The following is an 18,043-nucleotide window of genomic DNA, read 5'->3' on the forward strand; positions in this document are numbered from 1 at the left end:
TCCATCTGCATCATCTCCTCAATGCCATCACCACTTCCAGCATCCACCACCACACACCCTCACACGTCACCACCCTGGAGCATGTCACCACTCTACCCCTCCATGTAAGTCAAAACACCCCCAACAGCCCCCGTGAACACTCGTAACTCCCCCTCCCGCCCCTACTCGGCCCCCTCACCGCCCACCACACCATACCACAAGCTTGCAGCGCCTCACCACACCACAGCCACATCGCAGCGGCAGGAGGAGAGTGCCATGGGAAGTGTGGTAGTGGAGGAGTGCAGGGTGGACTGTTATAAAGCGTGTAAAGGCCCGTGGTTGGAGGCGGCAAGGACCCACTCCACCAGACAAGCTTGGTGGAGGGGGGACTCACTCGAGGTCCTCTTCTCTGATCCTTACTTTTTCCTCATAACGTCCCACTCGTCTCACGTATATCGTTCACTGAAGCCACTGTGTTTTCCGTCCCTCCATGTGGCGGACGCACCTGGGAGAAGCTATAAGTTATCTGGCGAGGAGGGACGCGCACCCATCCGCCATGATCACACTTGTGGACTGGGAGAGAGAGGGTGAGAGGCAGGCAGGGGAGAGGGACTGAGAGGGGACCAAGGAGGGGGTCTTCTTGCCTAGCACCCCTCCCCGCGCTACACTCCATAAGGGCGAGTGTCTGTGAGGTTCTGATGTGCTTTAGGCCTTATAGTCATCCCCGCTGGCCGCTTCGATCTCCTGTGTGCCTGCCTAGAGAGAGAGACAGAGAGAGGGAAAGAGAGCGAGTCAGTGAGCTCACACATCCCTTACTACAGCTCACAAATGCAGCTAGTCATCCGTAGCGTGGGGTTGATAATGACCCCCTGATCCTAATGCCTAACATGAGCGTGGTGGGTTAAAGTTCACCTCTTCCTGGCGTGTGGTAATAAAACGAGGGAGTGGGAGGGCCTTGTCTTGTTTGGCCAGGCCCTCGCTCAGAACCCTTTCATCTTCTCAACCTGTCCAGCTTTAGCTTTAGCCCACCTCATAGAAACGTCTCCTTAATGGGGGTATTATTCTTGCGTTCTTGCCAAGGCTTATGCTTCTACTTTCCTGTCTATTATATCGCGTCTCGGCCCATGGCATAGATTGGGGAGTGAAATATGAGTGTTTAGAATAGAATGAGAATGGTTGGTAGAAGAGGCGTGACTCAGGAATCATGTTTTGTGGTCTTGGCAAGGTTCCTGCTGCTCCTGCTTCTACTGCTGGTTGTATGTTGTTGTTGGAGAAAGGAGAGGAGAATATTTGCAAACAAGCCGGGAGAAAATGGATTAGGAGAATAAGAGAAACGTTGTGAGTGATAGATAGTGATTCGTGTAGGATGAAAGGTAATCAACGGACAAGAATATTAACCGAATTATTGTTGGAGAAAGGAGAGAGGAGAATATTTGCAAATAAGCCGGGAGAAAATGGACTATAGGAGAATAAGAGAAAGGTTGTGAGTGATGGGTCGTGATTTGTGTAGAATGAAAGAAAGATACTCAACGGGCAAGAATATCGAATTGTAGATAGAGATGACAAGGAAACGTACATCAGACGCATGAAGAAGCTTTATGTGTTACTATATAAAGGAATGCATGTACAGAACGTCAGAGGGGAGTGTTGGCAGGGGAATACATGATGATGCAAGGATGAGATTGTGAGGGGCGGGTTGAAAGATTGATCGAGGAAGAGAACAGATTAAGAAAGTCTTGTTTTTATGAATGCCGGTGGTTATTGCTTATACTTTTATTATTATTATTATTATTATTATTATTATTATTATTATTATTATTATTATTGCTATTATTATTACTATTATCACTATTAATATTGCAGCCTAGCCACGTGTGAAAGATGCAGTAGTAGTAGTAGTAGTAGTAGTAGTAGTAGTAGTAGTAGTAGTAGTAGTAGTAGTAGTAGTAGTAGAAGCAGCAGCAGCAGTAGTAGTAGTAGTAGTGGTAGCAGTAGTGGTGGTGGTGGTAGTGGTTGTGGCAGTAGTAGTAACAACAGTAGTAGTAATAATAATAGTATAAAACACAAGACACATACAGTGTAACAGACAACATTAAACCATCAAGTCATCAGTAGTTGCACGCTATAGAGACCACTTTGTCACACACACACACACACACACACACACACTACTTCGCCTTCAGGAATTCAGGATCTCAAGGTCGCGGGAATATTAACCTCTTGCTCTGCCTGCGTCATCTGTTGTGTCTTGCCTCCAGAACACACTACAGTAGCAATTCTGGCGCAGAAATTAGAAGTTAGCGCCAGAACACTAATTAACCGAGCAAGGAAAAAAGAAAACGAAATTAAAGTTGTAAAGCGTAAGAACAGCCATTATTAAACTGCCAAAAGGGAAAAAAAAGTAGCGATTGAAGTCGTAAAATAAAGCGTTGTAAGATCCGTTATTAATCCAGGAAACGGGGTAACTGTCCTTAGTGGTGTGGAACAAGGATATGGCGTGTCAGAATACCCATACAATTTACTAAAGGGCAAAAATAGAGATGAATGGTGTGGAATAAGGAGATAGCATACGCCTCAGTCATTAACTCAGCAAAGGCAAGGAAAAGCTTGGTAGAAGATATACATATCAGCTGATTAATAATGTTCACAAGGGTGTTATAACTATCAAAAGGGCTTGTAATAAGACATAAAAGTAATGTAATAGAAGAATTAACTTCTATATAACACGTCCTATCTATGGAAAGATATCTACATAGCCCTCAAGAATAATAATTAAAATTATGATAAATGAATAGGCTGATAAAAAGAAGACTACGCTTATAGAATACATTTGAAAAGAGGAAGGTAGATAAGACAATGATGAGAAAAAAATGAAGAAATAGATTTGAAAAAAATAAAAAGAAGTGAAAGAATAAAGAAAACATAAACCCTTGTCTCCACTTACAATATATAAATAAACATATGAAAAATAATAAACCCCACACGACGAAAAATATAAATAGTACAGTAAAAAAAAAAGTGGAACTGAAAATATAACAAAGAAAAAAAAAGCGTGAATAATGAGTCAGTGAGTGAGTGAGTAGTGAGTACACGCTTTATGAAATAGGTAGTTGTCAACAGGTGAACTTTAAGGCAGGAGGAAACAAGCACGTTGCCTGGAATATTAATGAACCTGACAGCCACAACACACACACACACACACACACACACGAGACAAAACTTTTATTTATTACTATTTTTATCTTTTTAGAACATGTTTTGCTTGACAGTAAAGAGAAATCTCTATCAACTGATATGCTTAATATTTCAATGTACTGTACTTCAAAGCTTATTTACTACTATACAATTATTCTACTTTTAAACATTAGTATCTAGTTATTTTTGTCTTTATTATTATTATTATTATTATTATTATTATTATTATTATTATTATTATTATTATTATTATTATTACCATTATCATAATTATCAATATTATCATTGTTGTATTTTGCTGTTTTCCTATTTTATACACTTTATGAAAGCTTGTTCCTTTTCCTAGTCTTCAAAGGCCACAAAAGATAATCACCTACCACTAAAATTATGGAAACACATTATTACTATCACTTACTTAACTGTTTATTTATCTAACAACTCATTAATTTTGTGTACTCAGATATAAGAACAGATAAGAATTCACCACAGAACAAATAAACCATAAAACCTCAAGAAAAAACTCCTTAGAACTCAAAATCTTCAATGAAAGTTCTGGTGAAAACTATAACTCACAGCACCCACAAGACAGCAAGCAGCACTCAGCACAGGCTAATGAAGCGATGGCATGCAGCACAAACCGTCGCATGTGGCCTCAAGAACACAGGCCATAATTTGTACCAGAGATCAATACCCATGACATGCAGAGTGCTGTGAGGAGAGACACTGACCACCTGCTGTGTCTTGTACCTCACTACCTCTGCTCTCTGCTCTCCCTGCTGTTGTTACTGCTACATTCCAGATTACATTTTATCCAGGATGTATCTGCGCTCTGCTCTCTCATAATTATTTCACGAGGCCAGAAATTAGATAGGTTCTCAAAAGTTTTAACCCACTGATAATGTGGAAATCTTATTAATCTGCCACTAGAACTATAGAGACACTCAGAAACCTGTGTTCCTTCATCTACAGCCTCTAGAATAGTGTAGTGTAGCAGTTTTTCAGAATACAAGTTCTCAAGAGTGTTTCTCATGTTGATATGGATATCTTGTTAATCTGCCACTAGAACCATAAAAAACACCCTCAAAAACCTGTGTTCTTTCATATATAGCCTTAAGAATAGTGTATGTAGCAGTATTTCAGAATATAAGCTCTCAATAGCGTTACCCATGTTGATAATGTGGAAATCTTGTTAACCTGCCACTACAACTATAAAATCACCCTCAAAAATCATTGTATGCCTTCATTTAGAGCCTTTAGAATAATGCAGTGTAGCAGTTTCAGAATAGTCTTTGGTTTTCAAGTGCATTTCTCCCCTGCTGATAATGTGAAAATCTTGTTAATCTGTCACTACAACAATAAAAACACCCTCAGAAACCAGTGCAATTTAATCTCAAGGCTTTAGAATAGAGGTGTTGTGTAGCAGTGTTTTGGAATAAAGTCTTTGGTGTTCTTTTGTTTCATTACAGTTGCAGGGTTCTTGTCATAATGCTCAAGTCAATAGGGAACTTTTCGAGATTAAGGAGATATTGTTATATTTTACAGTTCTACAGGGTGTTCTTTAGTTTGGCATCTTGTCTGAATAGGAAACAAGAGCACTTAAAATGGTAAGACAATTGTATGGATGGGGATGGTAGGTGGAAATAGGAAAGCAGAAGTGGTAGATGTAAGGGAAACAAATAACTGGGGGAGACTTACACTACAGAAACAGGGAAAAGATAAGAGGTTAGGTGTGGTTTCCCCCTGAGCCACAAATAGCTTACTGGTAAATGGAAATAGGAAGGCATGTGATAAAAAGATGTAAGGGAAACAAATAACTGGGGCAGAGTCACACTAAGGAAATAGGTAAAAATAAAAGGTCAGCTGTGGTGTTTCCCCTGAGCCACAACAAATGTCCCACTGGTATACCTAAGGAAGCACAGGCCATGTATATAACAAACAGTTTAATCACCAGTCTTGCATCATTGACAATCTTCAGGCCAATATACAAACACTGGTCAGTCTTCAGCCATCACTTCCCCTTAACAGTTAACAAGTCACTTTAACACTTTATGAACAGTTCTCTACATTCAAGCAGATTTTTGGTTTCTATATACAAGTCATGAAAAAAATAAACAAATATAAAAAAAATAATAGTAAAAAATAAATAAACAAATGAAAAGAAAAAAAGTTAGAACATGTTGAACAGTAAAGGTTTGTTTAAAGTAAAATATTATAATTTTGTTCATATTTTTCTTTTAATATCTGATGTTGTGTTGCAGATTATCTAGTAACAAGAATATTCAAAGTAAAAAAAAAGTTAACATTAGCAAAAGATGACAAGTACACTATTCCATAATTGTGGTTCATACTTTTGTGATTGTGATACCCGACGTTATGAGAGAGAGAGAGAGAGAGAGAGAGAGAGAGAGAGAGAGAGAGAGAGAGAGAGAGAGAGAGAGAGAGAGAGAGAGAGAGAGAGAGAGATCTTTCAGTATAGAGTAAAATGATGAATAAATAGTATCAATTTCATATACCTCACATGTTTACCACTTCTAAAACTCCATTGCAGCAAACACAATTCTTCACTTTGCCTTCCTCAATGAATGGCAAGGATAGTCAGCCTAGACCTCTGCCTTCCCTGATAACAAGCACATGAGTCAGAGTGGTGAGTGGTGGTGTGAGGCAATGCTAATATCACCTGCTGGCTCATTGTTTACTTAATCAAATAAAAACCAACTCAAGTCTCTAATTATACAAAGGTGATATATTCAAGTGTCATTTACATAATTATACACAACTGTTTACATTAAAGGTATTACCACTATCTTCCTTCTAAATCTTGACGAACTGGGAAAATTTAAGTTCTATACAAATTTCAATGGATCATTACTTCTCATCCCCCCTATTAATTTTCAAGTATGTAATTTTGGGGCTCATTCTAGATAAGTATGTCATTTTTTAGCTCATTCTAAAGTACAGAATTTTTCAGCTCATTCTAAACAAGTACATTTTTTCCAGCTCATTCTAGACAAGTATATAATTTTTTTCACCTCATTTTAAACAAGTACACAATTTTTCATCTCTCTCTAGACAACTACATAATTTTTTCAGGTCATTCTAGATAAGTTATATAATTTTTCAGCTCATTCTAGTCTTTTCTGCATACCTCCAAACATAACTCAATCTTGTCACCTTTATAAACCCCAACAGAGAGTCAACTGCCAACAATTCCCTGTACACCCTTTGATCTACCTCATATACAAACACTAACAGCACAGCATAGCGTCACACCTTACTTCACCTCCCCCTGCTCTGCCATCATCTTTTTCAAGGACTCTTCATCCTGCGAGGACATCTTCTGCAGCTTCTTACCGACACGTTCATGGATCTCCCAGTACTTGGCCACGCACCTGCAGGAAAGGAAGCAACCATGTCAGGACACACTGGAATCACTCTTCAGTATTTAGTATTCAGTAGTACATGTTCCCCAGTACTTTCAATCATTTATCTCTTTCTCTGGCACACTCTGGAACTCCCTGCCTGCTTCTGTATTTCCATTTACCTATGACCTAAGCAAATCTAAGAGGGAGGTTTCAAGACATTTATCCCATTCTTTTGGCTAATCCGAACCTGCTTGAGAACAGGCATCTCAGTGGATCTTTTGGTTTAATTGTTTTTATTGCTCTTGCCCAGATTTCCCCTCTTACATAAAGGGAAAAAAAATTAAACACAGCAAAAACTTAAAGACAGAGGAGAGTAGAATGTGCATAAATAGTTTTGCAAGCAGAGGAAGGAAGAGACCAGTGGTATTCATAAGAGGACCAAGTAACACATGCACACAAGACAAATAATGATAAAACAAATAAACTAATAGAGAGAGAGAGAGAGAGAGAGAGAGAGAGAGAGAGAGAGAGAGAGAGAGAGAGAGAGAGAGAGAGAGAGAGAGAGAGAGAGAGAGAGAGAGAAGAAAACTGAACAAAAAATTTTGATCTTGTTGAGAAATAAATAAACAAACAAATACAAACACTTTAACACATAACATAATCAAATTCAACTTAATACTGCAAAGAATAAATAGTCAGATATGCACATTTCAACACAAAAGACAACTAACTTTAACAAACCCAAATAAAAACCACAAATCAAAGACAAACAACATTACAACAAATAAACAGACAGACAAACACACCAACACAAAAAGACAACTGACATTAAAAAACCCATAAAAAACACAAATAAACACAGACAACCACATTTCTGCAAATAAAACAGATAGACAACTTTTCAACAAAGATAGACAGACAGGCAGACAAACAATTGACAGACAAACCCAGACAGACAGAAACACAGACAAACAATAGACAGACAGACAGACACACAATGCAGAAAGACATACAGACAAACAATAGACAGACAGAAAGACAAACAATAAACAGGCAGGCAGACAGACATACTTACCGATCTATGCATACCGCCTCTCCCTTCCCAATTTCAGCGTCCTTGTACTTGGTAGGGATGCATTTGGTGTGGCAGGAGTTGGTCATCCTGGTGTACATGTCAGACAACATCTCTATCTCCAGGTCCTGCACCAGCTTCATCTGTTCATCGTTGAGGGCGGGAAGGCCTGCCATGGTGCCTCACTGGTCCTGCTGGTAGATGAGTGTTATAGCCCCATTGTTTGTGTGTGTGTGTGTGTGTTGCTTTCTCTTTCACTCTCTTTAAAATACCTTAAACATTTTAGAAAGAAGTTGAAAGACATTAACACCAGGATACATTTCTATATTCATTCTGCTTACTATTCAGTGATTTTATACAGCTTCAGAAACTTATGTGGGAGATTAAAATATTGAGGACTCTGGCCATTAATCTTCTGACTTTCATAGACCCTTCCTAATGTCAATAGAATGGTCTAATGGTATACAAAACTCAAGGCAGAAATGCATCCCAGTACTGAAGGGGTTAAGAGAAAGATTTAGTTAGTAGACATTCAAAGAAGATACAGACTTGAGAGAGAGAGAGAGAGAGAGAGAGAGAGAGAGAGAGAGAGAGAGAGAGAGAGAGAGAGAGAGAGAGAGAGAGAGAGAGAGAGAGAATAACCACTAAAATCACCAAATAACACAAACAATACAACATCAAACACCACACCACTTTGTAACCCAACCTTAACAAAGTAACGAGTAAAACAAAACACGCTCACCAGATCCTGCAAGCAAGTTATAAACACGTGGATTGGTGACCGGATGACTGGGGTGGTGAGCAGGTGTGTGGGTGGATGGGTGGTGTCTATCCAGTGAAGGAGCGCTTTGTCTCGTAGTCACCAGTGTTAGCGTTCCTCATGCGCTCTCTGACTTTCATGGACTCTCGCCGCTGCTGCTCAATGGTTTGCTTGGTGAACACGAAGCCACCAACACCGACCACAATGACTGTTGCCCTGTAATGGTTATATATAAATAAATACATAATGCAGGAAATTTTGCACGCCATTATAAAAAAATAAGGGGGAAAAAATGGAGAAAAAGGAATAAAACAGAAAAAGGGAAAAGGAAAAGGTCAAAGAAAAGAGGGGAAAAAAATAAATAAATACATAATGCAGTAAATTTTGCACAGTATATAAAAAGATAAGGGAAAAACAGAAAAGAAAAAGGGAAAAGGGGAAAGTAAAAAGAAAGACAAAAAGAAAAAAGGGAAAACGAAAAAAAGGAGAAAAGAAAAAAAGCGGAATAATAATAATAACAATAATAATAATCTCCCTCATGCACACCACTAACTTACAGGAGCCCCAATAACGTAAAAAGTAGCCTACCCTAACATTTGGTGAGGTAAGCTGGGGATTAGTCACTCCCCGAAGCGCACTGGTAAACACTCGCATCCAGAATATTGGCTTAACTGACATCACACATCTCCACACACCACCCCAAACCACATATACACACCACCACGGCACACAAACCACGTAAAAGCAATATCCATAACAAAAGAAGAGAAATAACATCACAACAACCACTACAAACCTCCCAGCCACTCCACACCGGCTCACCACGAACACACACCCTATCACCACAGTTATAAAGAACATCACACACCCCTCACCATCCAACAGCTATCTTTGACCACTTGGACGTCAACATGTGGCCTTAGTGTAGCTCAGGAACAAGGAAAACATGAAGGGGTTATGAAAGAGGACCATGTGAGGGCGGAGTAGTTTCGTCTGCTCTGCTGCTGCTGTTGCTGCTGCTCCGCCTAGCCTGTCCTGCCCCATGGATGGTTATATTGGCGCGCTTTTTCGGAGATTGCGTACTGTTATATTCAGCTATACAATGGTGCTATAGTTGTTTATGTTTTCTTGTCCCTAGAGTGTTAGATACCATGGGTTCATTAAAAAAACACACACACACTTCCGTCGATAAAAATGAAAACTTCCCAGTCCTCCCTCCAATCTTTCTCTCCTCCATTCTCCATCCCTCCTCCTTCTTCTCCTCCTACTCCCCCTTTCGTCCTTCATCATATCCTTCTATTACTACTACTCGTTTCTTTCATACATCTTTGCTTCCTCTTCCTTTTATTCCTACTACTACTACTATGCTGAAAACACTGGAAATTAGGGCAAATATAGGCTTCTGAACATTTACTTGTTTCCCATCTTCCTTAATTTCTCCTTTCCTCCTCCTCCTTTTAAACTTCCTCCTCACTACTACTACACACCTGACCCTGGAAACATTCACACATACCTTGAAAAATTTGTACATTACGATAAATATGAAAAAAAAAAAAAAAAAAAAAATCGGCCCCGGTTTTCCTCTTCCACTGCCTCCTTCATTCTTCTCCTCTAACTCTCCTTCCTTCCTTCCTTTTCCTCCCACACCTGCTACCACTACTAGTACACGCCTGCGTCTAGAAACACTCAGACGCCGTGAAAATCTTGCACATTAAATAAATTGCGCTAAATATGACGAAGAGAGACCGATACCGGCTTTCTTCCTCCACCTCTTCATCTATTTCTCCTCCTCTACCTCTATTTCTCCTTACTTCCTTCTCCTCCCACCACCACTAGTACACACTTGTGTCTGGAAACACTCACAGATACCTTGAAAACCTTGCATATCACGATAAATATAACGAGAAGACCCCAGCACTGGTTTTCCTCATCCCTCATTTCTCCTTTCCTCCTCCTCCTTTTCTTCTATTTCGCCTTCCTTCCTCCTCCTCTCACATTTGCTACCACTACGAGTACATACCCGCACCAAGAAACACTTGCAGACACCTTGAAAACCTTGTACATTGCGATAAATAAGACGAAGAGACCTTGGCGCCAGCTACCTCCTCCATTTCTCTTCCTCTCCCTTTATTTCTCCTTCCTTCCTCTTCCTTACACTTGTAATAACACGATTTATACACACCTGCGTCAGAAACATTCCCAAGGACCTAGAAAACCTTGTACATTACACTAAATATGGCGAAAAGAGCCAGCTGGGCGGGCGGGAAGCGGTGGGCTGATGACGTCATGGGTCCACCCGCACGGCTCCCTTGGCCGGCAGCTCGTGACGTCACAGGCCTCGTAAAATACGAACGTAAATCATTTTGAAAATCGGATCTTTAAATACTGCATTCAGACCAGATTCCTTTGTATTTTTAGATTCCTCATATCTTTTAACTATTTCCCAAATTAACAAACCACTTCAAGCCTGACCAGTAATAAAATGAAAAATAAAAGTTTAACAAAATAACTTTTATAACAGTGATATCTTTAAATATAATTCTACAGCCCACAAAGTTTGATTTTATATGAATGCAAACACTTTAAAGAACATGAACTACTTTTCCAAATACTTTGAGTTTAGTCATGAGCCGAAATAATAACAATAACACGGAGCCGAAGAAGTAAACATTTCTACATTCGACGGGACTAAAGATAAATTTAGAGTCTACGTATTTAACTCAAATAGTAGATTAAACACTTAAAATATCATAAACGATTTTTCTAAGCAATAATATCTTACTTAGAAGCTCAAATAAAAATTTTCCATTCGCCGATATGAAAAAATAACACCGGAAACCCGACGCATAATTACATAAAAACACCCACAAAACTAATTTGCTCCACGCAACACAAGCATAGAAAACTTTTAACAGGTTACTTACTATCATTTAGACACCATAGAACACACCTAAACCCCAAAATAAGAGGTGGAAGGAATAAAGGAAAAATAGTGTAACTGACCTCTGCCCCGGGGCGATCCAGTTGAAGATGGCGGCCCCAACAGCGGCTGCCAGATGCCGCTATGCTCACCTTAAAACCTTCACCACACCGATACCAGGCCATGGCGGATATAATTGACGGGATAAAAAGAAAGCACAGGCTGGTAGCTCCATCTTATGACATGTTTGGCTTGTAATAAAAGAGAGGTAAGCAGATAATAGCCGATAAATAGGAGCTGCCCAGGGTAACCGTTTGTTTACATCCGAGTTCTTCATCTTCTGTGGGGTTGATTCACTGATATAATGTCCTGGGGTTAGGGAGGGTTGGTTAGAGTTCACTATGACGCCTTATAATCGTGATATGTTGAGTTATATGCATGTATTCCTTGTGTTTGCTGGTGAAGGCTGACCCCGGGCCACCCCTCCCCAACCCCCAAGGCCACGGACACCCCATGCCCCGTCCACCAACACATTCACATTTGCCTTACGCCTTCAGCCACGTATAAAGAGTGAAGCTTACTTTACTAAGAAGCCACACACCACTAACACAAAGTTTTCGGCTTCACTGTCCATTCCCATCACTGTTTGCACATTTCTCTTTTCTTCATAGCACAGAGATAATGTCGGTAAATCGATAAATAGTACACTATCAACGCATTACCGGTAAATACCAAGGAAATACTAAATCTAGGAGTCGCCCCACACCACAACCACCACCACCGCGGCTCAGGGGTCGGACTAACAAAACAGTGTGAGTGGCGAGAAAAGGCGCTATTTTCACAGGACGCACAGCAAAGGGGACCAAATTTAAGCTGCCAAAAATAAAAACCAGTGCATTATTTTTTTCATTGCCTCTTATATTATTTTCTGTATAATGTTAAGTGACAATTTATTACAGGTTGCCAATATTCAGACAAAATAACACAGGCTGCAGTGACCTCGATATTTATTAAAACACGCGGTTATCGTACACTGACCGCCTGATGCATGACACATCTATCAAAAAGTATGCGTGTTAATTGTGGGCAAATAATAAATAAGTAGAAGGTAGATTACACTACATTCAACATTTTACTGTCATCCCTACTACTACCACTACTACTATTATTACTACTACTTTCTGACAATAATTTTTCTGCAGTAATGTTCTACCTATGAGTTAGAAATATCCCAGCCTTCTAATCTCTCTCTCTCTCTCTCTCTCTCCTAACTAAGGTAGTACCTCATTGTTATCTTACTGCAAACTGACAATTACTATGCATGTAAAGGCTTGGTTAAGTTAGCTCTATGCACATAAAGGTTAATAACAATGACAATTACACATATGGTTTTATTACACACACATACAAATACACACAGATGACAACACAGCCAACAGTGGTGTAGCTAAGTGGCCAACAAAAACAGACCCCAAAAAGTCAACAGGCTTCTCTACTTTCTTCTTCTGCTTCTTTTTCTTCTTATCAGCTATCCTTTTCCTAAACATCTCATTTTTCCTCTTCCTTTCTTCCTTTTTACTCAGTTTCTCCTCCTCTGTGTCTTTCTGCTTGAAGACAAACACCTTATCCTTACTTTCTGCATTATCAGCACTAGCAACTTCTTCCTTCCCTTCCTTGGCTGCCTCCTTCCTCTTCTTCTTCTTCTTGCTGATCTCCGAGAGCTTTAAGAAGTGGTCGGTCTCCTTCCTGACCTGTGATATCTCTGCCCCCATGCGCTGCCTTGTCATTTCCCTCTCATACTCCAGCCTCTGCTTCAGATACGCCCACTTAAACCTGCCGGGGGAGGAGGGGGATACAGTCAGGTCTTGTGGGAAGGCAAGGGAGGGAAAGCAAAAGGCAGGGAGGGGAGGAACGGGAAGAGAAGGACAGAGAAGGGAAGGGATGAGAATGGAAAGGCAGGGAAGAGAAGAGATGGGAAGGGAAAAAAAGGGAAGGATAGAGATATGAAGGGAAGGGAAGGAAATGATAGAGAAGAGAAGGGAAGGGCAGAGATGAGTTGGGAAGACAAGGGAAGAGAAAGGAAAGGATGGTAAGAGAAGAGAAAGCAGTATGTAGGTAGTGACATTTTTGGGGAAGGAAAAAAAAATAAGAGAAGGAAGGGAGAAATGATGAAGGATAGAAGAGACAGGATGGGAAGAAAAGAAAGGAGAGAAAAGACAAGATTAAGATAGAATGAAGAGCAGAGGGAAGTAGAGAACTCAAGAGAGAGAGAAAGAGGATAAGGAGGATGGAAAAAGGAGATGAGAGAACAGAAGAGATTAAAGATAAAAGATAGAGGTGAAAGGGATGAAAAAGAGATAAAGAAGAATAATGAAGAGAATATGATACAAAAAAAAATAGGAGAAGAGAGAAAATGAAGAAAAGAACAGAGAAGAGAGAAAGGAGGTAAAACTATGAGAGCAAAGGAGAACAGGATAGAAAAGAGAAAAAGAGAATAAGATAAAACAAACAATAAGACAATAAAATACGAAATATCACAAGAAAAGAAACAGAGAAAGACTTAAAAGAACACAAAAAAGAAAAAGATAGAGAAGAACACAGAAATAACACAGAAAAACAGGAGAGAGAGAAGATAAAAAAAATACAAACAAGATGAAGAACAAGAGAAAAAAACAAATAAAAAAAAAAATAGCCAGAGAAAAACACAAGAATTAAGAAAAAAATAAGAACAATAGAACAGAGAAATAACATAAAAAGAAACAGGAGATAATAAAAATGGAAAAATACAAACAAGATAAGAACAATAGAAATGAAAAATATAAAAATAAGATGGAGAAGATCAGAAATAGAAAAAGAGATAAGAACAGTAGAAGAAACAAATAATAAAAAAATATCAGAATTAAAAAAATATATAAGAACAATAGAAGTGAAAAAAATGGGAAATAGAAATATCAGAAATAGAAAAAGAGGATAAGATAAATAGAAGACAAATAATATAAAAAAGTAGATTGAGATTATAAGAAATACAAAGATAACAATAGGTAAACAGAGAGAGAGAGAGAGAGAGAATGAGAGAAAGAAAAAGTGAGACTGAGAGCAAGAGAGTGACCAAGAGAGAGAGAGAGAGAGAGAGAGTTTACCTGGGCAAGTACTTAATATTCCACAGCATATCATAGTAAGGGTTGTTCTTCTTCTTGCCCCCGACTGGCTGGTTATTGAGGCACACGTGGACCTGCTTAGCCTTCCTCTTGCTCTTGAACTCCACCCAACCCTCAGTGAAGTGCAGGCTCTTCTTAAACTTCTTCCCCTTACTGCTTCCTTTGTTCTTGTCATCTGAGGAGAGATCGGAAATAAAAAAAAAAATAACAATGGAAACAGAGAACTAATGCAAAAATAGATTGAGATGATTAGAAGAATTAATAACAAGAATAGGAAACAGAGAAATAATGCAAAATAATACCAATTCAGATCAGAAGGATTAAAGAAAATGTGTTTGTAGGGTGAATAGCACTACGGAAAACAGGGAGATGGAATATGACAAGGAAGAGAAGAAAAAAGAAAAGGAGGAGAATAAGAGGAATAATGAGAAGGAAAAAAAGAAAAATGAGGAAAACTAGAAGAGGGAAAAAGAAAGAAAATAAAGAGAAGGAAAAAAAAGGAAAAAGAAAAGAAGGAAAAAGAGAATGAAAAGAATGAGAGGACAAAAAAGGAGAAAAAGGAAAAGAAAAGAAAAAGAAGAAAAAAGCAAAAAGAAAATAAAAAGAAGGGAATAAAAAAGTGAAGGAAAAGATAAAAAAAAAGAAGGAAAGGAAAGAAAAGAAGAAAAAATAGAGAAAAGGGGAGGAAAAAGAAGAAAAAATGAGAGAAAAAAGAAAGGAAAAAAAAAGAAAAGAGGAAAAAAAGGAATAGGAGAAAAAAGGAAAGACATGAAAAGGAAAACCTCAACTCAATAATTCCCATTTTGGCTTCTATTTCTTAGCAATTCTACATAATTTCCTTTCCAAGATACAATACTGAACTAAAAAAAAAATCATATATTATGCAGATTTTTACTACAGAAAGCTCATATATTTCAGTTTCCATTCCAAGATACAATACTGAACTTAAAAAATCATATATTATGCAGATTTTTACTAAAGAAAGCTCATATATTTCAGTTTCCATTCCAAGATACAATACTGAACTTAAAAAAAAAATCATATATTATGCAGATTTTTACTACAGAAAGCTTATATATTTCAGTTTTCATTCTAAGATACAATACTGAACTGAACAAGATACAATACTGAACTAAGCAGATTTTTACTATACAAAGCTTATCTATTTTAATTTTCAAGTGGGTAAATAAATATAGGAATTAATATATGTAAGGTTTGTGTTGAGTAGAAGCTGGAGGAAGTGAGATTTTGAAATAGACAATAGAGAATGGGTGGTAGGGAAACACAAGTTGATGCAGAGGAATATTTTCTTTGTAATTTCCCTACCACTCACGTCTAGATTCACACAGAAAATAGAGAACTGGTTAGAAAAATTGATATAGTTATGTAGGTAGAAATAGAAAATAATAATGATAGAAACCGAAAACTGAGAAAATTGATATAAATAGTTGGTTATGCAGGAAGAAATAGAAAATAATCATAATAGAAACTGAAAACTGAAAAAAATTATATAAACAGTTGGTTATGCAGGAAGAAATAGAAAATAATAGAGAATAGAAATGAGAAAGCTAGAAAATTGATATAAAATAGATAGTTATGTAGGTAAAAATAGAAAATAATGATAAAAAAAAAAAACTAGAAAACAGATAGATAGTTAGTTAGTGATGTGGGTAGAAATAGAAAATAATAGTAATAATAGAAAAAAATTGTTTGTTAGTTATATGGGTAGAAATAGAAAATGACAAAAACAGAAATAAGAAAAATTAGAAAATATAGATAGTTATGTTGGTAAAAATAGAAAATAAAGATGATTAAAAAAACTAAAAACTGATAGCTAGTTAGTTATGTGGATAGAAATATGAAGTGATAATAATAGATACAAAAAAAACGTAGAAAAATGAGATATCTTGTTAGTCATGTAGGTAGAAATAGAAAATAATAACAATAATAAAAATCAGGAAACTAGAAAATAGATAGTTAATTAGTTATGTAAGAAAAATAAAAATAATAGAAATAAAAAAACCCCACAAATTTAATTGATAGTTATGTAGTTAGAAAAATAGTAAAAATATAAATCAGCTACAAAATTAATAGTTAGTTGAGTAGAAATAAAACCTGAACAAAACACAGAAACCAAAGGAATAGCAGTGTGGCAAAGTAGAGACAGTGCTGCCATCACTGTACACAGAGAAATAAATGAATAAGGCAGTGATGGATATACATGGTGTGATGGATGCTATATTCATTTCTCTACAGAAGCTTAGAGTAACACAGAGCCACACCATCACGGCAAACACAGCAAACACAACATCACAGCCACCTTTGTCCACAGCCTGCAGGAACACTCTGTCCAACTCGCCAAAGTTGGTGAAGTACTGCCTGATCTTGGCCACGTTCATGTTGGGCGGGATGGACGACAGATACACAATCCCTGGCTTGCGTCTCTTCGGCCTCCTCTCCTCATCCTCCCCACCATTCTCACTCAGCAAGGGTGCGGCGTCCTCCATACCTCCTGCAGGCGGTACAAAACATTAAGACAGACAGAAGGGTACACAAGGCATTGCGATCTTAATTAAGGGTGCATCACACTGGAACAAGCAACATCCACTCAAGGTAACAGGAATTTAAGCAAGATTTTCAGGTTAAAGTTGAAATGACTTCATATCCCTTCATATGCTATCCCAGTAAAAATAAATCTATCACTTATGTAATCAAAACCCATTATCTCAACTAAAAAAGATATTCATTTCATATTGTAACAAAAAATAATATTTCATCATTCTAGAAAGATAATATATATATATATATATATATATATATATATATATATATATATATATATATATATATATATCATGTCGATAGTTTTCACTCATAACAAACGAGAAAATTTGGTCAGTTTGCAGTTTCAACCAACCATGGAATGTGTGTTGTGAGCTATGGGAAATTAAGATTTTTGGGTGGGGGAACATTAAATTGAGTAATGTGCACGGCAAAAGAAGTCAGAAAACAACAAAATCACATAAAATATGTCTGAAGCTACTTTGCTGGTGGCAGCAGCGGCTACATCCTTTAAATTAACCAAAAATCTTTCTGAACCATCACCAGAACCGTAAAAATATCCTAAAAAACACGAGTATCTTTCAACCAGAGCTTTTGGAAAGATGATGGTGAGAGAGCAAAGCGTTGAAGACAGACCCAACAACAGTGAACGGTACCATGGCCCGCGTTCTGCGTATTATGGGCCACTGTGATATCCTCTTTACTCTCTACTGTTTTGTGGTAATTTACAGGAACCTGGAGGCAAGAAAAAAAAAATATGGGAAGGGAAAGAGTCTAGATAACTACTCGCCTGTCTTTTTTAATTTTGTTGTTTCCTACTTCTTGTTTAAAGCCACACCGATCATTGAGATATTATGTTTTCCTCCCGTCCTTCCTTCAGGGCCGTGGTAGAGTGGTGAGCTATGGCAGTGTCTTCCTTAGTTCCCTTAGTCTGTGTAACACGTGCTATCCTCTTGTTTACATCCACCACCATCATCATCATCATCAGCAAGTACATTTGTTTACTCTCCTTACAACAGTACTATAAAAACGTGA

At 38.0% G+C, this 18,043-nt stretch overlaps 3 protein-coding genes across 4 annotated transcripts in view; all 3 read right to left on the reverse strand.

Annotated features, from left to right (window-relative positions):
* Positions 1–364, reverse strand: part of LOC123512841 (protein kinase C-binding protein 1-like) — a 31,701-nt gene extending 31,337 nt beyond the window's left edge. Inside the window, 1 exon segment of the mRNA XM_045269456.1 lies at positions 217–364. Within this exon segment, the coding sequence (XP_045125391.1) occupies positions 217–232 (16 nt within the window). The 5' untranslated portion in view covers positions 233–364.
* Positions 365–5,099: 4,735 nt separating this feature from the next.
* Positions 5,100–9,378, reverse strand: LOC123512928 (mitochondrial import inner membrane translocase subunit Tim10-like). Of its 2 annotated transcripts, none has more exons than XM_045269609.1 (4): positions 9,237–9,378; positions 8,351–8,584; positions 7,612–7,802; positions 5,100–6,563 (listed from the first exon to the last, which is right to left on the reverse strand). In XM_045269609.1, exons 3-4 carry the CDS (start codon positions 7,782–7,784, stop codon positions 6,446–6,448), a joined length of 291 nt encoding a protein of 96 aa, XP_045125544.1. In that variant the 5' UTR covers positions 7,785–7,802; positions 8,351–8,584; positions 9,237–9,378; the 3' UTR covers positions 5,100–6,445. The 2 variants fall into 2 exon arrangements, with proteins under 2 accessions (XP_045125544.1, XP_045125549.1); XM_045269614.1 differs by having other exon boundaries at positions 7,612–7,799; positions 9,237–9,377.
* Positions 9,379–12,665: 3,287 nt separating this feature from the next.
* LOC123512924 (activator of basal transcription 1-like) lies at positions 12,666–17,995 on the reverse strand. Its single transcript, XM_045269594.1, has 4 exons — positions 17,798–17,995; positions 16,767–16,957; positions 14,429–14,621; positions 12,666–13,121 (listed from the first exon to the last, which is right to left on the reverse strand). The coding sequence occupies exons 2-4, from the start codon at positions 16,951–16,953 to the stop codon at positions 12,683–12,685; spliced, it is 819 nt and encodes a 272-aa protein (XP_045125529.1). The 5' UTR covers positions 16,954–16,957; positions 17,798–17,995; the 3' UTR covers positions 12,666–12,682.
* Positions 17,996–18,043: the final 48 nt, after the last annotated feature.

The sequence above is a fragment of the Portunus trituberculatus genome, chromosome 4, assembly GCF_017591435.1.
Source record: "Portunus trituberculatus isolate SZX2019 chromosome 4, ASM1759143v1, whole genome shotgun sequence".
NCBI lineage: Eukaryota > Metazoa > Arthropoda > Malacostraca > Decapoda > Portunidae > Portunus > Portunus trituberculatus.

Bases quoted from the DNA above. Each gene is read 5' to 3' on its own strand.
- LOC123512928 (XM_045269609.1), bottom strand. From the start codon at position 7,784: ATGGCAGGCCTTCCCGCCCTCAACGATGAACAGATGAAGCTGGTGCAG. The intron at 6,564-7,611 runs GTAAGTATGTCT...CCTTTCCTGCAG, and splicing joins GAGGCGGTATGCATAGATCG to GTGCGTGGCCAAGTACTGGG.
- LOC123512924 (XM_045269594.1), bottom strand. From the start codon at position 16,953: ATGGAGGACGCCGCACCCTTGCTGAGTGAGAATGGTGGGGAGGATGAG. The intron at 14,622-16,766 runs GTGGCTGTGATG...ATCTCTCCTCAG, and splicing joins CCTGCAGGCTGTGGACAAAG to ATGACAAGAACAAAGGAAGC. The intron at 13,122-14,428 runs GTAAACTCTCTC...CTCCCCCGGCAG, and splicing joins AATATTAAGTACTTGCCCAG to GTTTAAGTGGGCGTATCTGA.